Genomic DNA, 25,875 nt, shown 5'->3' with positions numbered 1-25,875 from the left:
GCACTGTCACCACGATGGCATCTGGCCTTGCTCAGGGCAGCACTCCCCCATAGCTAGTGCCCGAGCAGCTTCACTGAAGGCACTTTCACACACATCTCAGTGGGAAATGGAGACTCTGACATGGCTTCAGGCAACCGACTCATCTCTGAATTTGGCTAAGTGTGGTATCAGGCAGTGGCTTCCCCTGTGTCTCCAGGAGGGAATCAGTGCTAGCTCTTGTCACCCCTCTCCCCCCTCCACTTTATGTCCCAGTTGCTCGTTATCTGGCAGAGGAAAGAATCAATTCGCTCTTGAGCTTGAGTTCCATGACACGTCATCAAGAAATAAAGTGACAATCCCTCTGTGCTGCAGGTACTTTAATTCCAGTGTTACTGAGATAACCTGCCCTAGGGCAGCCCACAGGAGTCCTGGAGCCAAACCTCCCAGACAGACCCAGACCCTCCCTCACTCTTCCAGTTAGTCTCTAAGGTGCCACAAGTACTCCTTTTCTTTTTGCGAATACAGACTAACACGGCTGCTACTATGAAACCACAGGAGAGGGTGTGCTTCCAAAGAGGAATCCTGCACTCCCTCCCCTGTCCCAGAGACACCAGAGATACAGGCCAGCTGGGCAGCAGAGCACTGATGGAGGCCTCAGGGCTAGTTGACTCTATTTGGTTACAGGGAGATTGTCGTGTATGATAGATCCTAGCTCAGGTGAGGCAAATGCATGAAAAGAAAACGGGGAATTGCCAAACCTGCTGGTGCAAAAACTTGACTTGAGCTCCCCCTGTATTCACTGGCTGGATGATACATTGGGGCCCAATTTATTAATGAGACCAATAGCTGGTTTTTCCAGTCGTTTGTTGTGGGGTCGGAAGAGGAACAACCTGACTTCTGTACAGGCCTGAGTCAGTCCTAGATGTGGGTGTGAGGAGCGGGCTCCCTGCACCATGAAGTTTGATGTGGCAACAGAGGCTGATTCTCCAGGGGTTAATAAGTGGACAGTGCACTTAAAGGACCAGATCTAACAGGGGATTTTCAAAGCACCTCTATGCTTTCAGAGCACAAGTCCTAGTGAGAGTCAAGGGTTAGATTTCCAGTGGGGTTTGTGCTCATAAGGCACTTGGGTGCTTTGAAAACCCACCCCTTCTTCTCAGCGAAGTCAGGGCTCGTTCCCTGCTATGGAGCTGGCTCCGGATAGGGCACTGTTTAAAATTATGAGGAAAACCGTGTGTCCGGGTAGAATAGGTTTCAGAGTAGCAGCCGGGTTAGTCTGTATTCGCAAAAAGAAAAGGAGTACTTGTGGCACCTTAGAGACTAACAAATTTATTTGAGCATAAGCTTTCGTGAGCTACAGCTCACTTCATCGGATGCATTCAGTGGAAAATTAAGTGGGGAGATTTATATATACACACCGAGAACATGAAACAATGGGTTTTATCATACACACTGTAAGGAGAGTGATCACTTAAGATGAGCTATTACAAGCAGGAAGGGGGCGGGGCGGGGAAGGAAGAAAACCTTTTGTGGTGATAATCAAGGTGGGCCATTTCCAGCACTAACAGAGCCCAAAGGCTGTTGCAAGGGGCAAATGGTTCAGGCAGTGGGGTGCAGCTGGTAAGTAGAAAGTAATGCCCAGTGGCAAAGCTCTGAAGAAATGTTGCCTGGAGGCTTTGTGGGTAGACCTGCCTGGAGGTGTCTGCCTGCCCAACCTGTATCAGCCATGCAGAAGGCAAAGGATAGACAAGACTAGGGAAACTCCCCTGGGAGATCACATTGCACTATGGTGCATCCCAAACTACAGCAGCGTGCCCAGGGCTGATACCTCTTTTGAGAAATCCAGTAGAGAAGGGCAAAGAAGGTGGTCAGGACTCCAGGCAGGATTTAAACCAAAGCTAGGGGAAATAGGCCAAATTCCTTCCTGGTGTAACTGCACTGAGGGCTCCCAGCCCCAGATCCACGGGGGAATGCAGCACATGCTCCAACTCCAGACCAGGGAAATTGGGATGATACAGAACATCTCCCCAGTGCAATAAAAGAGAGGAAAGGCTCAGATCATGAAATCTGACCAGCACTTGTGTCCCATAGAACACCAGGGGAAAAGGGCCCTTTGGAAATGTGCTGTCCTTTAATTTCACATCAATAAAAGAACATGGAGCTTTATGTAGCATATGGGCAGCCTGTGGGATTCCCTGCTGCCAAGAGCCGGGGAGACCAATACTGTGGCTGCATTTCTCAAAGAGTTCAATACCATTGTGACCACTAATGATATTTGCAGGTATGCAATTTAAATAAAGATGGGGCTAATCAAATCTCAGGCTATGGGCCATAGGGCTTTCAGGAAGGCGTCAGGAAGGAACATTCTGTTCCCGGGACAGCATCACATCATTGGCCCGGTGTGTTATTGAGGGGTTTCTCCTTTCTGTGAATCAGGGGAGGCTTCCAGACTAGGTGGTCATGGGTCTGAGTTGGGCCTCACAGTTGCATGCCGCTGGGTGGTTTCTCTCTGGTAGAATTTAGCTTGTTTAGAGCACAAAGAGCTTCTGTGCTGCTGGTTCTAGCAAGTGCAAGGGATAATGAGTCAAAAAAAAATCCCTCCGCATTCCCAGAAACAGCGTGAGTGGAGGTTCCACAGCCTCCTGCAGATGAAATGATGATTAAGGGGTCTTTCCCTATAAGCAGACAGCCATATTGACCTTATTTAGGATCCTAATCAATTTGCCCCCTGCATGATTAATTGAGATGCTTTGCATTGATTTTCCATGAGACAGGAGCAGCTAAGGTGGGATTCACAGAGACGCCTGCAGAGAGATCCCCAAGTTTGTCTGTGGAGCTGGGAGATGCTGAGCCAGACTGAGTCTTGCTGCCAAGGAGAGGACTAGTTCCTCTCTGCTGCCTGCTTAGCCAGTTGCTTGAGGTTACTATGATGGCTTTGCTTCCACGCTTCATCTCACCCCTGTGTTTGCAGAATGCTGGATGCTAGATAAAAAACCAGTGGGGTGGAGTCACAGCTCGTCACCAAGGCATGTGCAGCGAGGGCTAGCACACTATGAACAGCATTGCAAGCACCCAAAACACCATAGGGCCAGAAGAAATTGGCGCAAGGTCTCTTGTGGTGCCTTAATATACCTCCCTCCAGCAATGGTGCCATGTACTCCTAGCTTAAGAGAACACGGGGTGACAAGTGCTTGGGAGTAACGCTCAGGCTGAGGCTTGTGGGCCGCCAGTGGCTTTTTAATGTGTCTCCTGTGGCTCTTTGCAGTACATGATATTAAAACACGACGTGAATTCATTATTAACCAGTCAGGATTCTTCTACTATGCTGTTAACCAATTGTAAATGATAAAATAATAATGCTTGGTCAGTCATTTTGCTGTGAGAATAATAGATATAATAGAAAATCTAACTAGTTATGTGATAACACAGCTCTATGGTAAATGAAGCAATGAATTCACACTCCTCTGGTTCTTTTGGGTAATGTGGTTTTGTAGTTTGGCTCCTGAATCACTGAGGTCCGAGTGTCACTGAGCTTGGGGAAGACATGGAGCTAACTCGTGGCCATTGGCAGGGCTCTGTGTTGGGAGCAGTGGAGAGCCATGCTGTCCTAGCAGGTGTGCTGGGGGCTGTTGATCTCAGGGATGAACAGTGCCTCCCAGAAATGATAGAGGGTACAGCATATGCTCCCCTGTGGGCATGGGACTGAAGGCTGGGGCTATGGCCTTGCCTTCCCACCCGATCTAGGAAGGCTGGCAGTAGTAGCCCACAACAGTCTACATGCACCTGCATGTGGGTCAGTCATATGACACATGACAGAGCACCACAGCCTGCACTAGGCAGCCTCTGTACCTTAGGGGTCAGAATATAGACGTGGCAGCATGCAGCACACGTGGATGCAAGGGTGCTTGATGGCCGAGTGCAAGTGCTCAGGGCAGCATGATGTGTGCTGCCGTCTGCCTAGCCCCTTCACCTGCAGGAGGCATCCTCCACAGATTGTGGTGGATTTTGACTGCGTTCAGTGGGTCTGCACGAACACACCCATCAGATTTGGCTCCCTGCATGCTGGAGAACTTGCGGGCAGGCCAGCTCACTCCATTTTTCCTGGTCCTCTGTCCATGCTGCTCCCCAGGAGAGGGCTTCTTGGGACTGTCCCCCTCTCCCCCACACAACCCCCCAAGTCCTAGGACGCATGTGTCTCTGTCAGAGCTTTCTAGGGATTGCGGGATATTCATGTGACCCTCACAGGAGTGAGACGGCTGTGGCTTTGCAGAGCCCCACAGAGCTCTCAGGGTTTGCTACTTGGTATCCCTCCTTCTCTGCTGATAGCCATAGAGGACGCAAAAAGAAAAGGAGGACTTGTGGCACCTTAGAGACTAACAAATTTATTTGAGCATAAGCTTTCGTGAGCTACAGCTCACTTCCAAATGCATCCGATGAAGTGAGCTGTAGCTCACGAAAGCTTATGCTCAAATAAATTTGTTAGTCTCTAAGGTGCCACAAGTCCTCCTTTTCTTTTTGCGAATACAGACTAACACGGCTGCTACTCTGAAACCTGCCATAGAGGACGAGTTGTGTGCTGAGAGAGCCAGCACTCTCATCAGTAAAACAGCCCTTCAGTTTCCTTTTCCCCTGGCAAAGCTAAAGAAAAGCCCCTTGTGTTGAAGGGTCTAATGACGTGGCCTTCTCCCCTCTGTCCCCGGTAGTTGGCCAGCGGCACTGCTGGAGCCAGGTACCTCTCCCATCCTGAGGAAAATGGGACTCCAGGAGGGTCTCTGGCTGATTCCCTTAGAGAACCAGCTCGCACGGAGGGTTCTCTGGTGGGCTCGCTCCAAAAGCAGCCAAGCTTTCGAAGGGGCTGAAGAAGTGTGTCCATCCAAAGAACGATGTTTCCCCTCCCCCCGCTTCTCTCTCCCCTGGCTGGCTGTCACAGCAGCTTTTCTGGTACCCCTGCCCTCAGAGCAGGTTGGTCAGGCTGGAAGCTTTTGCTCTTGCTGTTTTTTCCCCTTTCTGTCTTCCTTTACTGGCATGAACCATTCCCTGCTCTGAGTTCAGGTGGATCTAGAGTTCCTCCAGGACCAGGGCAGCCCCCTTGCTACCTGTCAAGCAATCGCTCTCCTTGGCAGCAGTGAGGTCTGTGGCACTTGGGAGGTCACACACGCAGGTGATCCAGGAAGTCATCTTTGCAGGAGTCTTTATGTTCTCTCCCAAGTCGCACCAAGCGGGGTGTCTCCGAGGTCGTTTCTGGCCTGGACAGGGAACAACTGAGGATCCACAGTAGATCCTTTAAAAAGGGAAATGGGCAGGATTTTAAAAACATCTATTTCTAATTATTTTTGCTGAAAATTTGGGACTAGGAAGATGTTAAATGAATTGGGCAAATGTTAGGGTTAAAGAGCAATTGGAAAGGGTTCAAACAACTATAGCTTATAAAAAGGGCTGAGTCAGACCCCTCCAACCACCTAGTGGCTGCATCCCCCCAATTACTGTCCTCAAGCCTGCCTGTCACGTCCCTCCTGTTCGTTGTGCCTGCTCACCTGTTGAGTCCTGGCTTTATTGGACTGAGAGTTCCTTGGGCCAGGGCCTCTGTTGCTCTGTTTATGCAGTGCCCAGTCAGTATCAGTGGACAAGGGCACTATCCGCTCACTTCAGGGCACCTGTGTTAGGATCACAGCTCAAGCCTCCTGCATGTATGTCCTGGAACTGCCACAGAGGCATAATTGACAGCTCAAGAGACCCAGGGTGCATCCCCAGAGATGGGAAGGGAAGTGGGGCCCAACACGGAAATATAAGAGGGGTCGCTGTGGCTCAGGATTGAGGGCCATCACCAAAGCTGTCTGGGCCCCAGGACTGGAATAGCAGGCAAGTTGCAGGTCAGGATTGACATGCCTCCCAGGCAAGGCCGTCCCTACCCATACACAAAGTACGCAGCTGCATAGGGCCCCAGGAAATTTGGGGCACGAAATTTCCTGGTGCCCTGCGCAGCTGTATGCTGCTCCATCCCCTGCTTCGGCTCTTCCCCATGGCCCCTGCTCCTGCTCCTGCTCCGCCCCAAGCCCGCCTTTCTCTCCACAAGTCTGGAGCTGTGAAAAGCCAGCCTGGCTATGCCATAGCAAAATTCCCTTAGCTCCTCCCTCTCATGTGGATCTGTGCTGCAGGCAGAGTCCATGTCACCTTCTGTCTCCATCCTGGAGCAAAGGCTGGCCCAGCTGTTCGCAGCCTGCTGGCTCTGCTCAGGCCACTAGCATAGCTGCAAAGTGTCCAGCATGCTCCTCAGCTGATATCAAGGAATCTCAAGCGGTTTGTTCAGCTGCTTCAGAGCACAGGACGGGGAAGGCTGTCGCTTGGAATGTGAGCGGGAGACTTCATGGCCAATGGGATTTTGGGCCATGCTAGTGAGCGATAAGGCCCCAGGGAAGGGCTGTCCAAGGGGCCTTATACACCATTTCCAGAATGTCTTCCCTGTGCCAGAGTGGAGTGGAGCACTGGAAAGGGTTTGGAAGCAAATTGCTGAGCAGGTGGAGTCACCCTGGACTGGTCCTGGTGGACTTGGAACATTTTCTCTTTTTATGGCCTGCCATTTGGTCCAGCAAGCGAAAAGGAAAAGGGCTTAATGGCCACGCTCTCACTCAGGAAGACTGTCAGCATCACTACTGAGAGTTACTAGCTCCTTTTTGGAAACATCCCCAGGGTCTGGGATGAAGCGCCTTCCTGCCCTGTGCACACCTCTGCCTTTGAAAGTTGTTAGTTAACTAGCATCCCTGCCCACCAGCTCCCCAACTCCCCTGTGACATGTGGAAGCAGACAAGCTCGGGGCTGTGCACCCATCAGATCTCAGCAGGACTTGGGTGGAGACCTCTGGCTGCTGCAGGCTGTGGTGCTGGCAGACTGGTAATGGGCCCATCTCCTTCTGACTTGGTCCTGAACTCATTTGTCACTCTAGTGCTAGGGCAGGGGTGGGCAAACTTTTTGAACTGAGGGCCACATCTGGGAATAGAAATTGTATGGAGGGTCATGAATGCTCACAAAATAGGGGTTGGAGTTCGGGAGGGGGTGAGGGCTCCGGCTGGGGATGCGGGCTCTGGGGTGGGACTGGGGATGAGGAGTTTGGGGTGCAGGGGGGTGCTCTGGTCTGGGACTGAGGGGTTTGGAGGGCAAGAGAAGGATCAGGGCTGGGGCAGGGGGTTGGGGTGTGGGGAGAGGCTCAGAGGTGCAGGCTCTGGGTGGCACTTACCTCAAGTGTCTCCCATAGGCAGCAGCATGTCTCTTCTCCAGCTCCTATGTGGTGGTGTGGCCAGGAGGCGCTGCACGTTGCCCCATTGGCAGGCACCGCCCCTGCAGCTCCCATTGGCTGTGGTTCCCGGGAGCTGCAGGGGCAGCGCTTGGGGCGAGGGGCAACATGCAGAGAAGAGGACTCTGGCTGCCCCTAGACCCTGCTCCCTGGCTACAGTGTCGGAGTAGGGGAAGCCCCAGAGCCCATTCCCCAGTAGGAGCTCGAAGGCCAAATTAAAACGGCTGTCAGGCCGGATTCGGCCCACGGGCCGTAATTTGCCCACCACTGTGCTAGGGGATGCTCTGCTGCTGCTGGTGTCATTTTTTTGAATGAGGTCAAAACCAAAGTAGTGACCATCTGCGGTCTTTAAAGATCCCGCGGGGCTTTTCGCAAGAGGCAGGGTTTTTAAACCCCTGGTCCTGACCAGAGTACAATCTGGCTGCGTATGTTCTTTCTACAAATCCAGCTGCAGCGCCAGCTGAGCATGGGATTCTTCACTTTGGGCTCTTCTAGCTCCTCGCTTAGTGCAATGAGCTATTAGTCCTGTCAGCCAGCTGCCGCATCCCACACACGAGAGGTAGCTGCATTCTGTTGTCAGTGCAGAGATCCCTGCGGGTATTCTCTTTTTTTGAGGGGGCAGACTGTTTTGCCTTCCATTAAATGATGTAAAATGCAGCCAGTGCCACATCAGTGAGAACTGGTGATAAGACAAAAGGCACAGCATGGTGTGGTTCTTTTAACAAAAGGCGTGATAGAACTGTGAGCTGTTTTTATTATTCTGGCCAATGCAGCGGCAAAGGGCTAGGGAAGAAGTCCTATGCTGTAGCTCAGGTTATCACGGCAAGTTTGGTTTCTCTTTCGCTGGATTCCTGTCTGGTGGCCCATCCGCTCTGCTAATTATACACAGAGCTAGTTCTGGCCTGGGTCCCAGTTAACTTACAGCAGTCCGTTCCCATGGCACCTGACTGGACCTCTTGCCAGTCTTTTCTGATGCAGAGTTTATCTTCTGGCCCTCAGTCATTTGCATAGGATATACTTTGAGCATCTGCAAATTCCTGTTGTAGATCCCTTTATTTCTGTGCATTTCCTGCTTTTAGTTTCTGTCCCTGTTATGAATCTCTATCTGCTTGTGCATTGTACAAAGTATTCTGAAGCAGATTCATACAGCAAATCCAATGGCTCTGCCTTCCCTCATGTAATGTACTGTAGTTCTCTCAAAAAGAAAAGGAGTACTTGTGGCACCTTAGAAACTAACAAATTTATTTGAGCATAAGCTTTCGTGAGCTACGGCTCACTTCATCGGATGCCAGTTCTCTCAGGCACTCCCAGGTGCCTGGCTCTGTTGTGTAGCACTTACAATCCTCATCCATTTCCAATGGTGGTTTGATGCACTCCCGTTGATAGGTATTTCTTGGTGGGGTGTTTCTACCACATTACATATCCTTTGGTGCTCATCGTTTTTTCTCCGAGATGTGGTGATGCGTTCCTGGGTGGGGTGGGGCATGTGCAAGGTATTGTACAAGCATGTGGCATAACACGTTCCTTGATTGACGGAGCTGGTTACTTAGGCTTCCTTTGTTCTTGTTTATGGCTGATGTTTCTCTTTCTTCGAAGGGAGAAAGATGACACACTATCTTCCGCCTAAAACCTTTCCCCTTTCTCCAGCAGCACTTCTGCCATTTACATTAAGGGCTATAACGGTTTGGAGTAAATGGAGCAGGTTTGCAATTAGTTTTCAAAGTACTTATCTCATTAAAGTAAATGAATTATTGATTTAGTGACACTCATGCTTTTAGTGAGCGGCACGGTGCCATCACCACTCTGTTCCCTGGCTCACAGAAGCAATGGCCGGCTCAAGCAAACTTGCTTTGTATGTGGTTTTTACATTTTTTAAATATTTCCTGCTTGTTTTGGGGGTTTGTAATTAAAGTGGCTCCATGTTAGAAATGAGAGCCCTGTTTATGGGAATGCAGGCCTGGGGTGCCTGAGGGGGCGTCCCTCCTGCACAACAGGACAGAGCTATGACACAAAGCTATAGGTCTGGGCAGCACAGATGGCTGAGGTGTGACCGGGCTGTGGGGAGAGCTCTGCACTGCCTTGTGGGAGATGCTGGGTTGAGAAGCAAGGTCAGGAGCACTCCTATCACAGTCCTCTGGCATGTCGCGGAGCAGACTCCCCTAGGAATGATGGGGATTGGATGACTGCAGTGCTGGGCGGTACCTTCTGCCAGCTGATTCCTGGAGTGCCAGCAGTGATGGCAGAGTTGCTGCCCTCTGAAAGATGAGTTTCCAAGGAGGAAACAGACTACATGCTGGCATGGGTCACTGATGTTGCCTTGATGCCTGGCAGGATGGGAGAGGAGATGGCTATGACTCTGCTAGCTCTATATAGTCCTCTAAACTGGACGGTCAGGGTCTAGGGTCAAGCCCCTGGTCTCATTGGCTCAATGTATGGTGTTTGGCCAGTTACCACCATCCCACCCCGCTTCCCTATCTCACGTGTGTGGAGACAGGGAAGATGGGGTCACCAACCTGATGTCAGCTGCTGAAAGTGTCAGCTCTGAGGGAAAAGCACAGCTGCGGGCGTATGAGGCGCTAAACCAGCCTTGCTAAGCCAAGTGCTTATGGCTGAATCGCACCCCCCCTTCCGCCCCGCAACTGACTCATCTCTTTCCCACTTCTTTGTACAGAGATTTAACCTCTGCCAGGAGATAAAATACCCCATGAATGGGAACCACCTTTCTCCTCTCTTCCGTTCTGTTCCCAAACAGAACTGAGGGGTCACCTCTGGGAAGAGGTAAGAAGGCAAGACTGCTTTTGCTACTCTCTGGGCAGGGCCCATTATGGTGCCCTCACCAGGGTGGGGTCTTAGAGTTGCTGTAATAAATAATTCGAAGACACAGTCCAAGTGCAGCTCCAGGGGCAGAGAGCATTGCCTTGGTGTGATGTTGGAACATCAGGTCTATGAACTAGAAACATGTGCACTCAATGTCAGTTTCACATCATTATTGACCCTGCGGTACAAGCGGATCCCACACCAATTTCCTAACCTATTTTACAGACAGTACATTTGGCAATCACATCTTCCACCGCCGAAGTGCAGCCACTTCCAAGGGGAAAGGGAGCAGCGGCTTAAAAGCCCATAGCAGCACTACACATCATCTTAGGACAAAAAGAGAAGGATACAGTAACCAACTGAAATGCCAGGGAGACAGTAGGTAGCAGGACGCGTAGCAATTACCCGAGTTGGAATTTAGCTGGGACACTGGGTTTAACATCCACAACTCTTGAGTTTGAATGCCATAGGCTTTATAGCTGATCTGATAGATGGCACCTTAAGCACGTCAGTGTGCCCTGGCACCAGGCTGGGACCTGGGCTCTGTAAGGACTATTAAGGAAGAGCATTACTGTTGAGTCCACATTTCCTGCCCCACCCTGGAGTTCCTTAGGGGGCATCCCATCCAAATAGGGACCTGGCCCTTCTTACTTGGTGAGCTCTGTTATGGTCCTGGCTAGCGAGGCTACAGCTGAAGGCCCCTCTGCAGTGATGGCCAGAGCAGTGGCCATTTTCCAAGCAGACTGTGTAGGGATACTCCTGGGGGCATTCGGCACCAAAAAATTACAAATTCGGCAAGTTTCATAATCATAATTATAACTACATAATCATGCCAGTTTCAATTATTTTGGTAATTTATTTCAAATACCGATCAGCTAGTACGTCTGTAACAATACAGACACACACACACATTCCCTCAGGAGTAGAGAGTTAAAGAAACCCCTATGACAACCCAGCTCCTGTTTCTCTACCCCTTTCCCCTCCCCCCCACCAAGCCCAGCCAGGGGGACAGAAATCCACAACACTTCCTCCCCCCCCACAGAGCCCAGCTGTGCCCCACCCCAGCCCAGATACCCACACCCCCTTCCCAAGAGCCCAGCTGTGGCCCCCCAGCCCAGACACCAACCCCCCTCCCCCACAGAGCCCAGGGATGCAGAGGGAGAAACAGCCGGATGCTGGGTCCCAGGCTTGCAAGGAGTTTCCGTCTCCGTCCCGCGGAGTGTGCTGGGAATTGCGGCTGCCAGGCTCCCCCCGGTTCCCTCCCTCCCCCCAGCAGTGTCTTCTGTGTGGGAGCTGGGCTCTGCCAGGTCCAGTGGCCCCTAGTGACGGCCAGCAGCAGTGCAGCCTATTTCTGTGGGGCAAAGGAAATTTTGCGTGCACATTAATTTCTGCAAAATTCTGCATCGTGCAGTGGCACAGAATTCCCCCAGGAATAGTAAGGAACTCTGAGCAGTGGGAGGGATGAACAAACTTGCGGCTTCTTGAGGCACTTGTGGGGTTTGTCCCAAGCTTGGCTGGGATTTTTGGGAGGCACAGGCTAAACTTTTTCATTAAGCAGTGCAAGTCAGGGACTTGGGGAGGCCTGCTGATGGGTTCTGAATAGTGGCCTTCACCATGATCCTCAGGGAACAAGCCTAGGGTAAAGCAGCTTGCATTTCTGCCTTTCTAGGACTGACACTCAGAAGGAGAAATCTTGGTGCAGGGCACTCAGTAAACCCTGACTCATCTTGCTGGGCCCTCTGGCAAGGACGAGTCTCCCTGTTCAGAAGCAGGGGCAGAGGGAATTTCAATGCCTGTGGGTGAAGGAAGCAAGTGAGTTCTCTCCCCCTGGCAGCCTTCTGCTTTCTCACACACCTTGGGCAGTGCCAGTCTGCCAGCTCAGCTGAAGCAAAGGTCTGCCCGCTCCTCTGCCAGCACCCTGTACTTGCTGAGCCTCTACCACCTTGATTAGCTGCTGGGAATGTGGCTTTTTTATCTTTCTTTGTTTAAAAAAAAAAACCTTCTCATTTAATTAAAAGTGTTGACATTATGCCTGGCCATCCCGCCCGCCAGAGAACGCAGTTATAAATTAAACATTAAAACTTTAATGGCCCATAAAGAAATATTCGCCACTGCTTATATATAGAGAGAGAGAGGATATAAATAGAGAGGTTTGCTGCGGGGAGGGTCAAGTTATTATTTTTCCTTAGCCAGATACTCTCTGCTAATGAATTTAATTAAAAGCAAAATTAATTTAGGATTTTGGGGGGGGTGGCTTTAAAACATCACTTAGCACACTGCTGGTAAATTTCCCAGCAAGGCTGAATGGGAGCCTTCCCCCAGTGAGGAGCCAGCAGGGTCACCCCATACTACCACGGGGGAGGTTCCACCTCTGTCAGGCTGCACACATGTTGGGCAGTCCTAGGGAGATGCCCAGAGAGCTCCCATCTGCCTCCCCCCTGCATGGAGCTCAGAGGGTAGTTTCCATGGCTCTGCCAGGGGGAGGTGTTTTAACCAGTGTCACCAGGACTGACTCTTCTGAGTTCATAATGAGCTGCTCACTATTTCTGAGCCTCCCAAGGATCATTTCATGTTCAGGTAAAGGCCCAAAGCAAGCTCCTGTCACCCCGTAGCACCTGGACAGGCAGCCCAAGCTGGCGCTAATGCAGCTGCTCAAAACTAGCTGTCTCCCTCCTCAATTGCATAAACCTCCATGGTTCTTTTTGTCCCCCTGGGACTCTCAGGATCCATTGAGGCTTGCAGAATTCACTCCTGCCCTGAGCACATCCCCTGTACACACTGCTTCCCAGAGCATGCCTGGGGTGAGATCTCCTGGGCACGTCTGCAAGGGAGTGAGGTTGGAGTGTGCCCTGAGGTGGGCAGCCCAAAACCTCACTGCTGCAGCCTGGCATCTTCCATCACTGGCTGTTATTTCAGGGGAGTGAGAGGAGAGACTCCCCTTCTCCCAGAGAGAGTGTAGAACCCGACTGGGTTGGAAGTGGGGATGTGCCACACTGCTGGAAGTCTGGCTGTGCCTGTCACCTTTAATTGCCTCCCTGCAGCAGATTGAGGGGGCCCATTTACATTGGTAGTAAGCACAGAGAGCAGCTCTTGGGCAGCAGCTTTGAACTGCAAAGCAGCACTCGCATCTCCTGTGGGCCGCTCTTTGCCCGGAGTTAATGCTGTGCCTTGGCCTTCCTGCTCCTGCCCCAGCAGATGCTGCAGTGGTGGCAGGTCACAGTCTCTCAGGCTGACCCAGTCCCCCCGGTGAGTTGCCTGCCCGTCCACTGTTTCCTGAGCCCCGTGGTATCAGGTCTGGTTGTGTGGGGTTCTGAGCAGGCGCAGACTCAGCTGGCTTCTTCCTTGGGAGATTTGTTTGGGAAAAGAGATTTTACCCATCACTGCACTTCCCACAGGAGAACAAGCAGCTTTCAATGATTCATCTTCAAACACTATCTGAGTGCCCAGCGAATCCAAGCCCCAGCTCTCAGGATGATGGCCACGGACTGGAGGTTTCTCTTCACCCCTGTTCCAGTGGTCTCCGGTGACCAGCTTACTGGTGAAACTGGGCACAACCTGCAGAAGGTGTCTGTGAGCTCAGAGAAGCAGGAAGGAGTTTGGAGGAGCATAGTAAGAATGGGCTGGATCAGGAGGTCAATGGGAGCTTTGAGATTTCAGTGACACAGCAGCTCGAAGGGGCTCAACAGCCAAGTCCCATGCGTGAGGCCCTGCGGAGTAGGGGATTATCTTGTCCCCACTGGGAATAATAGTTTCTGGAAAACATGCTTTGCCCACGTGGCTTTCCTGAGTTTGTCATGTTACTGGCAGGCCAGGCTGGGGAAGAGGAAGCCGTTTCAGGCTGGTGAATGTGTCTGGCTGGGTTAGAGCTATCCGGAGGGTTTTTATCCTAAGAGTGCTAATGGAAGTCCTCCCCAGCCTAATGAGCTGTGTTCCTCCATGAATCTGATTCATTGAGGCAGGAATTACCATAATTGATTATCCTGCTGCGCGGCTGAAAGCCCTGTTTGCTAACAGAAGTGCCTGGGAATCACTTCCATTCCTCCAGCACAACAGGGGAGCCCTCCACATGCTTTGTACAGGGCGTATGCACAATTGCAGCATCGGTGGGGCCAAAGTTCTTGAGTGGATCTAAGTAGTCATCCCTGGGGCAGCAGGAAGTCCTGCAGTGATCCCAGTGTAAGCAAGCACAGTGTTTCAGCCCTTGGCTCTGCATGTGTAACTCACTGGCCAGTGTCATGTGGCACCCTCTGTACCCAACTCATAGAGGATGGGAGTCTCCTATGGTCACTGGCTAGTGAACCTGTATCCTTTCTCAAGCCATGGTTTCTGCTCTGCGGGTCGCCAGTTCAGTCCTCGATGTTCAGCAAGATGGCAGCTGTCAGGCATGCACCCACCTGAATCCAGTTCCTTTCTCCTCTGGCCTCCTCTCCCTGCTTGCAGGCCTTCCTCTCTCTGTAGCTTGAAGTGCCATGTGATTGTGATTGTATTGCAAGTCTCACAATGTAGGTATTCTTCTCAAAGCTCCCGCTTCTGGATTCAGGTGTTTATGTGAGAACTGCAGCTTTGGTTTTCTAGCAAGCTCCAAATGTGACCCCTAAGGGCTCAAAAGCCAGAAAGCACAGAAAGACCCCACCTTTTTTATTTTTAAAATCTCATGATTTGGGTGGGGATGGGACTGAGGGGCATTGGCAGAGCTGTGTTGGGACCCGTATAGATCAGTGGAGTACCAGGGGGTGCTGTGGATCTGGCCTGAGGGGCATTGGCAGAGGTGTGTTGGGACCCAGAACAGGCCAGTGGAGTACCCAGGGGTGCTGTGGGTCCAGGCTGAAAGGCATTGGCAGAGGTGTGTTGGGAACCAGTACAGACCAGTGGAGTACCGGGGATGCTGTGGGTCCAGGCTGAGGGGCATTGGCAGTGCTGCAGAAGGGCTACATTCTGTAATTATATTTCAGTGATGGACCAGAAGCAGCAGGCCATACATTCCTCCCCTCTGGACCATGTTCTCTCCCCACTTTTCTTATGCAATCAAAAAAGCTAAGAAGGTTGGGAATCATTAAGAAAGGGATTGATAATAAGATAGAAACTATCTTATTGCTTCTATATAAATCCATGGTATGCCCACATCTTGAATACTGTGTGCAGATGTGGTCGCCCCATCTCAAAAAAGATATATTGGAATTGGAAAAGGTTCAGAAAAGGGCAACAAAAATTATTAGGGGTATGGAACGGCTGTTGTATGAGTAGAGATTAATAAGACTGGGAGTTTTCAGCTTGGAAAAGAGATGACTAAGGGGGGGATATGGTAGACCGGTGTGGAGAAAGTAAATAAGGAAGTGTTATTTACTCCTTCTCATAACACAAGAACTAGGGGTCACCACATTAAATTAACAGGCTACAGGTTTAAAACAAACAAAAGGAAGTCTTTCTTCAACAACACACAGTCAACCTGTGGAACTCCTTGCCAGAGGATATTTTGAGGGCCAAGACTATAACAGGGTTCAAAAAAGAACTAGATAAATTCATGGTCCAATAGCTATAAGCCAGGATGGGCAGGGATAGTGTCCTTAGCCTCTGTTTGCCAGAAGCTGGGAATGGGTGACAGGGGATGGATCACTTGATGATTCCCTGTTCTGTTCATTCCCTCTGGGGCACCTGGCATTGGCCACTGTCAGAAGATGGGATACTGGCTAATGGACCATTCGTCTGACCCAGTAGGGCCATTCTTATGCACATCTTTTAACTTTTAAAACAACAGAAAGTACTGTACAGAACTAGTATGGGGAGAGACAGGGCTGCGGGTAGAGACTGAAGTGCACTTGCAGAGCTATGGGAAGGCCAGAATAGAGCATGGTAGGTGCAGGTGCTGCAAGTCAGGATTGAGGTGTATTGGTAACATAGACTGGGGGCCCTGGTCTCACAAACCACTCTGGAAGTGCGTTGACACATGGGAGATGTGCAGCACCAACCTGTATCATGTGTGGCTCCACATAGTCCTTTCAGCCCTTCACTGTTTGAGTGCGAAAATCCACCAAAAACTAGATCTAGAAGATGCTGCTTCTGGTAGTGAAATATATGACATGGAATGTGCCTGTGTAGCATGGACTTCAGTCCGCCCAGGAATGAACCTGAGCAGCCTGACTGCTGGTTCCTTGGTGTTCTTTAGAAAGAACTAAAATGTCTTGTTCATCCTTCTTTGAAACGTGGAGAGCAGCAAGCTTTTAACCAGGGCAGGTTTCCCGGAACTCCTAGGGAGATAATACTTCGTATTCAAAAATTTTGCCAGTCAATGAGCAAATGGCATTGACTATAAGCAAGTTAGCGATAATGATCATTGATTTTAATTCTTCTTCTTTCTTTCTTTTCTTTTCTTAGAGAGTCCAGTGTGCGCACCACAGGGGAAACTTTGCTGAATAAAAGGTACAAAGACACTTTCCTTTTCTGAATAGACATTGAGAGATAAGAATGTGTTTTTTGTGTCTCCGGCAGCTATGTCTGGGGTCCCCATTTACTCATCTGTGCAGCATGTGCCAGTGCACTCTGATCTCCATGCCAGCTGTGCTGGGCTGATACCAGCTGCTGTGTCTCTGCCTCACTGGCACAATCCACCCTGTTGCTCCACAGGTGATGGGTTAAGCAGCTGGATCACACATGTGGACTGGGGATCTGCTAGCTGGAGAAAGGGAGGTGGATGGCCTGCTTGGTTCCCTTTTGTCTCCCACTGCTGCTGGATGTAGACAAGTAGCTTTTCATGACTCCAACCAGTGGCAGGAGGCTGAGACTTTCTGGAATGGTGCATGCCAGTATAGGGAGCTAACTGGGGGATGGATCTCTGGAGAGTAGGCTTGGCAGCTGGCATGGATTAGGGATGTTGTGCCCATGAGTTGCTTTGTGTGTGCTGACATTGCTGACTCTTTGTGCTGTATACAGCTATCAAGAGTGAGCTGTGCGGGGATTTGTTGAGAGTGCTGGGGAAGTGGGGGTATCGTATATCAAGCTCAGTGCTGGGGCAACTTCCGCTTTTCAGGGAGGCCCCTGCTTTCTGTACCCAGTGGTTTGTAATCTATCATTTAAATCAGCTTCTGTACTAGGTGAGGGCAGATAGCTAATGTGATGCTAATTGTTAAAAAAGGCTCCAGGGGTGATCTGGCAATTACAGGCCAGTCAGCTAACTTCAGTACTAGGCAAATTGGTTGAAACTATAGTAAAGAATAGAATTATCAGACACATAGATGAACACGATTTGGGTTCAACATGAAGAGTCAACGTGGCTTTTGTACAGTGAAATCGTGCCTCACCAATCTATTAGAATTCTTTGAGGGGGTCAACAAGCATGTGGACAAAGGTGATCCAGTGGATATAGTGTACTTGGAATTTCAGAAAGCCTTTGACAAGATCCCTCAGCAAAGGCACTTAAGCAAAGTAAGCTGTCAGGGGATAAGAGGGAAGGTCCTTTCATGCATCAGTAACTGGTTACAAGACAGGAAACAAAAGGTAGGAATAAGTGGTCAGTTTTCAGAATGGAGAGAAGTAGCTAGTGGTGTCCTCAAGGATCTGTATTGGGACCAGTGCTGTTCAACATATTCATAAACGATCTGGAAAAATTGGTAAACGGTGAGCTGGCAAAGTCTGCAGATGATACTAAATTACTTAAGATAGTTAAGTCCAAAGCAGACTCACTGCAAGAGTTACCAAGGGATCTCACTAAACTGGGTGACTGGGCAACAAAATGGTGCATGCCAGTGAAATTCAGTGTGGATAAATGCAAAGCAATGCATATTGGCAAATATCCCAACTATATATACAAAATGAGGAGGGTTTGAATTAGCTGTCACCACTCAAGAATGAGATCTTGCCGTCACCGTGGAGAGTTCTCTGGAAACATCCACTCAATGGGCAGCAGCCGCCAAAGAAGCGAACAGAATGTTGGAAATCATTAAGAAAGGGATAGATAATAAGACAGAAAATATCCTATTGCTTCTATATAAATCCCTGGTACGCCCACATCTTGAAAACCGCGTGCAGATGTGATCGCGCATCTCAAAAAAGATCTATTGGAATTGGAAAAGGTTCAGAAAAGGGCAACAAAAATGATCAGGGGTCTGGAACAGCTTCCATAGGAGGAGAGATTTAAAAAACTGAGACTTGTTCAGTTTGGAAAAGAGGTGACTTTTTGATTTTGTTGGGGATTGGTCCTGCTTGGAGCAGGGGGGGGACCAGATGACCTCCTGAGGTCCCTTCCAGCCCGGATATTCTGTGATTCTATGATTAAGGGGGGATACGATAGAGATCATAAAATCGTGACTAGTGTGGAGAAAGTGAATAGGGAAGTGTTATTTACTCCTTCACATAACACAAGAACTGATGAAATTAATAGGCAGCAGGTTTAAAACAATCATAAGAAAGTATTTCTTCATACAACACAGTCAACCTGTGGAACTTGTTGCCAGGGGATGCTTTGAAGGCCAAAAGTATAACCAGGTTCAAAAAAAGAAACAAGAGTGAGGCAAAGAGAACGGACGTTGGCTCCAGTCACAGGCACGATTTCTAATAAAGGCAGGACTGGAAGAAGGGCTTGGCAGTGCTAACTGGCAGGGTAAAGGCCCCAGCTCATTAACATCCAGACTGGCAGCCCCAAAGAGTTCAGGCCCCTTTATATACCCTCAAGCAGGCAGAGCACCCAGACCTCCCCACAGCTCAGCCTCTCCAGCCCATTCTTTGCTCAGTGACAGTTTTGTGAAGTAGATGCCTGCCCCATGGGAAGAATGTGCTCACCCCAAGTAGTGTCACGTGCATCAGAGACAAACACCGTTTGGCCATCCTGGCCTGGGGCAGTTCTGAACCAGAGACCTGACTCCCATTCCCAGCCTCCTGAGCAATCAGTCCCCCGCTGCCCTGCAAGGACAGTTCCCAAATCTGCTCAGAGCCTGATGCGATAAGGAGCTCCAGCATAGTCACTCAGGGAATGGCTTCAGTGGCTGGACCTTTTGCAGAAGTGCATTTCTAAAAGAGCTCCCATTTGAAAGTCAACTTTCAGGTCTTGTAGGCTGGTAGCTAAAACCCACCGACCTTGTGTGTGATTGTCCCACCTAGTCCGATATCCCGTACTGGATGGATTCTTAACCAAACTCAGCTGTGTCTATAAGTAACACTCATCTACACTGATATAATGCCCTTTGTACCAAGGGACCCTAAACTGTGCAGGCAGTATACTCAGCAATCTCTCCCCTCATCCCTTAAATGTAGCTATCTCTGGGTTGGAATGTACCAGCCATTTCTGCAACAACAATGTTTCAAAACAACAAATGCAGCAGAGGGAATTGAGGGAAGGCAGGGTGTTTGCTTGGGACTTTAGAGTCCATGACACTAGCAAAACTTTCCAGGAGATATTTAGCAGTAGATTTTTAAAGAGTCGCAAAAAAAATTTTAAAAAATGGAATCGTGCACACAAATCAGGTATTTAGATGCTTACTCAGATATTTGCATATTCAGATACCCAATTCCTGTCTGTCTATACAGGCTTGTCCCACAAAGATAGGCATGCATTGTGGCGTGCACCAGAGGGTCTCCTTTGTAGAATACGTGACTCTTAGTAAGTGCCGGTCTGGTCTCTGTCTCAGCCAGCGATACTACATTTTGCTGCTCAGTGTCCCTTGGGGGCTGTTGTGGGATACAGGTCCAGGACTGGCTCACATGTGACGAGTGCTACCTATTAAATTACCAAGACCTCATCCCCAGGAGGTCTTGCATCCAAGCACAGGTCTAGCCCATACCTGCTGAGATGTGCTAGGTTCCCAGCACAAGGCATCTGGCCTGTTTCTTCCTGTAGAGAAGTCAGGATGCTGGGTTGGGGAGATTGCCATCGATTCCACGGCTCCATAATGCCCTGCCTCGAACAGAGGGAGCAGCAGGAGAGCCCGGGCCAGGCAAGGCACAAACCGAGCTGGGAACAGCAAGGTAAACACTGTCAAACAGGAACTAACAGTGGTTTTGTGGTCAAGTTTATTATGGTGATTTGTGTCAAAGGGTCCCAAAGTGACGTAAGGTCATACCCAGGGATCCCTTCTAATGTCAACGGAGAGCCAGCCACCTCCCTGTTCAACACCACACAGCTTAGACGGGAAGGGAGGAAGCGGAAGTAGAGGCAGTCAAATCCCTGATGGTAATGCTGACCATGGAATAACTAGGAGAAGAAAAAAACACACAGCCAAACAGTGACCTGCCTGTCTCTTAGCCTCTTCTCCCCCACAGGACAGCACAAAATCTCCCTTTGCTGCATGGACTTCCCTTTCTGACCTGGGGAGTCTTGTTAAGGGGAGAAAGGTTTATTTCTAGGCTGTCCCATGGCCCCTCTCACAGTCACTGAGGGCTTTAGGCTCATGTCCCTGTGGCAGGGAATGGTTCCTGGCCCCCTCTTACAGACGGGGAGGGAACTTACCCAGGAGCCCATGTGAGGCTGTGGCAGAGCTGGATGTTACACCCAGTTTCCCCTTGACTCACCCTAGGTCTTCACCACCAGGCCATCCTCAATTTCTGGGGTGGGGGGGAGCAGCAGTTGGGACTTGTTCTCCGAGGTGAGGGGTGGGGCTGTGCTTGCAGGGCTCTGGGGGGAAGTGGGGGAGGCCTTGGACACCAAGGTAGGAATGAGTGAAAACCTGGGCTCTCTTCCACTGCCTGCTGTGGTGGTTCTTTTGCTTGATCACCCTCTCCTGGTGCTGAATTATTAAGTGTGTTGTTTTCTTTTATTGCTGTGCTGGAGGAGAACTGCCTCACACCAGCTCTGCTTTGAATGTGATTATGTGCTGGGGGGGGGGGTGTCAGCGCCAGCTGGGCCCCACAGAACTATCTTCCCGCCCTTGCATGCCTTCGCCTTCCCTTGCTCTTATTTATTTGCCTGCTCCTGCAAGTAGCTCAGCGCGCATGGTCCCCTCTCTCCACGGCACAGTGGGTCCCTTGGAGGACGGGAGACTTAGTGTCTGACAGACATGCTGCCCTGCCTGCAGAGCTGCTGCACCCGTCGCCTTGGCTCAAGGGCCTGCTCCATGCAGGGATTGTTTATCTTACCCTGAGGATTCTGCTACTTTCCTCTGCGGGATGGAGCGTGATCCATAGCAGGGCTTTTTCTCCAAGACCAGGCTCCTCCGGAGAAACAGGGAACTTGCCAGGGCAGCAGTAGGGCTCAGGCAGGCATGTGGTAATTCCCCAGAGCCTCTCATTGGAGCAGCAGGGCATTCCTGGGGATCCAGGCCCCATCTCAGGCTTGAGGGGGAGTTGCAGGCGTGGTCAGGGCAGAGCAGCATGCAGGAGTTGTAGAAGCACAGCATGGGATGGTTATTTTATTGTAATAGCCCCTTGGCAGCAGAGCTAGAATGTCATGATTCTGCCCTTCCCTGGCCCTGTGCAATATGAAAAGCTACCACACAGGGGTCTTGTCTACACACCTGTCTGGTCCCTCAGCAGGTCAGAATGTCCCTAGAGCCATCCCGAAGAAGAACTGATGTGCTTCCACCAGATCCATTTGTTTGCACTCCTCTGGCCAGAGCCAGCACATCCCTTTGCCCCTGCACTGCCCCCAGCCTAACCAGTGCCTGTCCCTCACAAGTCACTAGTGGGGCCAAGTTGCTGAGCTCTAGCCATTCCCTGGACTTAGAACTGGCCGCTGGGCTGGGCTGGGCTGGGCTGCCCACAGCACACACCCAGGGCAGGTGAATGAGCGAGCGGGGTGCAGTGACGGAGTCTGAGCGGCAGGACTGGGCTGGGCTGCCCACAGCACACACCCAGGGCAGGTGTCTGCTTTGCATGGGTTCCCAGCTCTGCCTTAGGTTCTGTGGCCATGGGCAGCCCTTTGAACTCAGCCCCTTGGTTCACCCAGGGGCATTATTGCTGTTTAAGATCACAAAGTAAAGCATTGTTCAAGGGTTGCCCCTTCCCTTCCTTAGGCTCACTAATCTCGGGTTCCCCCAGTCTCCGGGATCAGGCTCTACCAAGACTGTTCCTGCTTTTCCTTCCTGCCTCCCACCCCATGTCTGTCTGGTCTAGTTAGACTGTGAGCGCTTCAGGATAAGGACTCGCTCACTGTCTGCAGCGCCCAGCACAATGGGGCCTCGAGGTGCTACCCTAATCCAGACAATAATAATAATTCCAAGAATTTTTACTCCCTAATCAGCCTCGGAGGAAGGGGTATGTGCAGAAGTGACCGAGGCCGTAACCGTGAGAACGAGAGGGCGGGGGGGCTCCTGTAATGACCTCTCTCCCTTGGCCAGAGGTGGGGCAGCCACTATCCATCCTGGCCCATGAGAAGCCAGGAGCTGGGCCTAGCTCAGGCTATCAGCCATGGATGCTGGCTGAGCCTGACCCAGGAACAGGAGAGGAAAAGGAAAGGAAAAATCACTCCTGCCAGGGAGCAAGCGCAGTCGGAGCTGGCTGGCACCTCGCAGGTTAATTGTGAGAGCAGCCGATTCCCTTATTGACAGGATAGCTTGAAAAATGCTGAGGCAGGACATCCATTGCACAGAGTGTCAGAGCAGGAGCCTACTCTCCCAGCTCCCTGCCATGCACGCTCTCGCTCTCCCCGCCACACGTTCCCCTCCCTTCCCCGGCAGCCCATCCAGCCCCCCACAACAAACCTGGCTACTTGGCCCCCAGTCCTTCAGCCTGGCTCCTCGCCTCTGATTGGCCTCACGCTCCCAGCCTGAGTCCAGCAGCCCCTGCACTCCCAGCCAGCTGTACTCTACCTCCTCAGGAGGAACAGGTCCAGCCTCGCTCGCTTTTTCTCTCTTCCTTTTTCTCCTAAGGACGCCCAAGAGGATTTATTTTTGATCCCTCCCCCCATTTTTAATATCGAATCAGCTCCCCTCACCCCCACTCTTCCTCGCTCTGTGACTCGTGCTTGGGATCTGGGGGCTCGCTCCTTTCCCCTGCCCAAGTTGGAATCCTTTCTCCGATCCTCGCACCACGAGCAGCTGAGCACCAGCATGATGGACACTGATGGCCAGCGCTGACGTGCCTGGCGGCCTGTGGCGAGTGACCGCGCTGTGTCGGCGAGGGACCCGAGGCGATAGGGCACTGCTGCCAAGTCACCCACCAGCACAAAGCCCAGAGAAATCCCGGGGAGAGAGAGACTGCGAGGGAGCACAGTGCGGGGCACCTCCGCCAGCTGCACGGGGAGTGGAAGGGGAACCCCACACCCTCTCATTGCGCTGTTAGGCCAGCTCACCTGATTGCTCCTCTCTGGTGCTGCACATCCCCGCTGCCGACATGATGATGTATTTCTGGGTAGGTACCAAACACAGGATTTTCCCCTTTCTTTACTGGGAGCTGGGGGCTGGTTTGTTTAACAGCATTCTTGCTTCCAGCTTCTGGAGCTCTGCTGCCTGCCAGGGAGATGCTTTCTTCTTCCAGCAGAGATCTCTCTGCTTCCTGGCTTCCATACAGTCAGAGGGGATCAGGTGTCTGCCTGCTGGAGACAGGCCCCCAGGAGCAAGGAGATGGGAGCTGTCTTCCCCCTCCCAGAATGGGCAACTCGAGCATGGGAGCTGGGCAGGGCTTCCTGGTTTGAATTCGACTAGCGAAAGGCATGGTGACCCCTCCCCTCTAGGAAAGCTTTCTGGACAAATCCTGACCCAAAGTTCTGCCTCTTCCTGCAGCTGCCCCCCTCTAAGCCCCAGGCTCACTGGGGGCTTTCTATAGCACAGCTCTGGGGGCTCTTAGACTCAGAGCTGTTCTCTAGGCTCTCTGCAGATCACCAGGTAACAGGCCATGGGAGCTGGAGGTCCTGCTCAGAGGCATATTCCCTCCACTAGGAAATCTTTCTGCACCTGTTGCACCCAATCTCCCCTCACATCACTCTCTGGAAGAGGAGTGGAGGATAGTTAGCAGAAGCAGCAAATCTTTGGCTGCTCAAGAGAAGTTGCTTTGTTGTTTGGTTTGCTTTGCTCAGAAGAGGCTTGTGCTGCAGGTGAAATGCCAGAAGTACTTACCCAGGGATGGAACCGTAGAGAACGTGGCCCAAGGCGGGAGTGTCCTGGAGAAAGGGACACCTGCTGCCGCTCGCTTGGCCTGGCTCTGGGAAATCCTCCTTCGTCTCTGTACCCAGCACGTCTGAGTTTCCCATGCTCCTTTCAAACAGCTCAGCTAGAATGGCAGCAAGTCCTGCTGGAAATAAGGAAAGAGGCCTCTCAGTTATGAGTCTGTGGTATTCAGGCAGCAGCCCAGCGAGCAGCTGCCGGGACGTGGACTGGCCTTGTCTTTAAGGCCTTGGACAAGAGACTTGAAATGTAGCTTGTCCAATGGAGCACAGAGGAGGGGCATGTGAACAGTGGGAGCAGGTATTGGAAGGGCATGTGAACTGACCTGAAAGTACCTTCACAGGGAGCTTCCAAGACCAGACAGCCAGAGGTTAAAGCCAGGGCAGTTTGGCCAGATTCAGGAGAGAATGAAGTAACAAGCTGAGGAAGAAAATGGGCTTGAGACAAGAGCAGCAGACAGCATTCTTGTGCTCTGCCAGGGCCGCCCTTCTCCGGGAGTGCCATGAACTTACCTGGGGGCTGGGGCCTCTGGGAGCTCAGTGGGGTGCCACCTGGCTTTTTACTCTGGCTTCTCCCTCTTTCAGGGCAAGTTTACACTATGGCCTAAGTCAATCTTTCTTACTTCGCTCAGGGGTGTGAAAAAGCTGCCCCCCGAGTGACGCAAGTTTTGTGCTGTCCACAATGGCGCTATGTTGGCAGGAGACACTCTCCTGCTGACACAGCTTCCGCTTCTTGCCAAGGTGGAGCAATGATGCCGACAGGAGAGCGCTCTCCCGTCAACACAGCACGTCTTCGCCAGACGTGCTACAGCAGCAATGCAGCTGCACCAGTGTAGCGCTGTTGTGTAGACTTGCCCTGAGTCTGCCTCTCAGATTGCCCATGAGATAGGGTGGTCGGGGGTGGAGGGCAGGGGGTTCTTGGCTCTCTGGGCATAACCTCCTGCTTATTTCACATGGTATAAATGGCTGTGGTTAGTGCTTCTTTCCCACCCCCACTCCCCACTTTATTATCTTTAGAGGAGCCAGCATCCCAGCCCAAGGGCTCTGCAAAGGGTATTTAGCTCTCTGAGTGCCTGGCACAGCCAGGGTCCCAGTTCACTGCTCTGCATAGTGGTGGCATTGGAAACGGGCTCACTGGCCATGCTCCGGGTGCTGTCACCCTTTGTGCCCATCCTGATCTATGGGCTGCAGTGAGCCATGGCACCTGGTTTCCAGGATGATATAAGCCATTTTAAGTAGTAGGTGGCAAACTCTTTTAATCTCATTTCAAGCTCACTCCTGTGAATGGGGGCTTTGCACATCAAGCTGAGGGTGAGTCCCAGTTCGAGGAGACATATTCGTATGAGCTCGACGAAAACAGAATGTAGGTGCAGTAGCGCAGGGAGCAGGACAGGAGCCACCCTGGGGCCTAGGCTCCTTGACAGCTACTTATACTCAGGGCGGCTGCCTCTCCCATACTTATCCTGCCATAGTTATATCCCGGCTTTGGCCCACCAGTTCCATTAGAGCTAGCACAGAGATGTCTCCTGGAGCTGGGACTCACCCCCAGCTCAAAGGCAGGCATGCCCTCATGGGCTAAGACACTCCATGCAGACTCTCATGTTACTGGGCTCAGGTGCTGTTTAGGGAGAGAGTGCAAGGAAAATGCAAAGACATGATTTAAAGAACATAACACAGAGGAGAAAAGAAAACAATGGCAGAGAGAGATAGTGACACATGGCACAGCAAGGGGGAGATGGGATAATAGATACAAATGGTCTACTTGACT

The 25,875-nt window shown here is 51.3% G+C and overlaps 1 protein-coding gene across 10 annotated transcripts in view; it reads left to right on the top strand.

The window, feature by feature from the left end:
• The window catches only part of RBFOX3 (RNA binding fox-1 homolog 3), a 357,239-nt gene that overhangs the window by 251,047 nt on the left and 80,317 nt on the right, over window positions 1–25,875 (top strand). For 4 of the 10 annotated variants that reach the window (XM_038371249.2, XM_038371233.2, XM_038371236.2 and 1 more), the window contains 2 exons: window positions 16,457–16,501; window positions 22,876–23,356. The exons of 3 other annotated variants lie outside the window; for them this stretch is intronic. In XM_038371249.2, the coding sequence (XP_038227177.1) occupies window positions 23,339–23,356 (18 nt within the window). In that variant the 5' untranslated portion in view covers window positions 16,457–16,501; window positions 22,876–23,338. The remainder of the gene's footprint in view (window positions 1–16,456; window positions 16,502–22,875; window positions 23,357–25,875) is intronic. 3 more of the 10 variants (XM_038371245.2, XM_043496585.1, XM_043496586.1) reach the window with 1 other exon arrangement.

Source organism: Dermochelys coriacea, chromosome 14 (assembly GCF_009764565.3).
Source record: "Dermochelys coriacea isolate rDerCor1 chromosome 14, rDerCor1.pri.v4, whole genome shotgun sequence".
NCBI classification, from domain to species: Eukaryota; Metazoa; Chordata; order Testudines; family Dermochelyidae; genus Dermochelys; species Dermochelys coriacea.
Note: the sequence above shows the minus strand (reverse complement) of the source record. Positions and strands in the feature narration are given on the sequence as shown.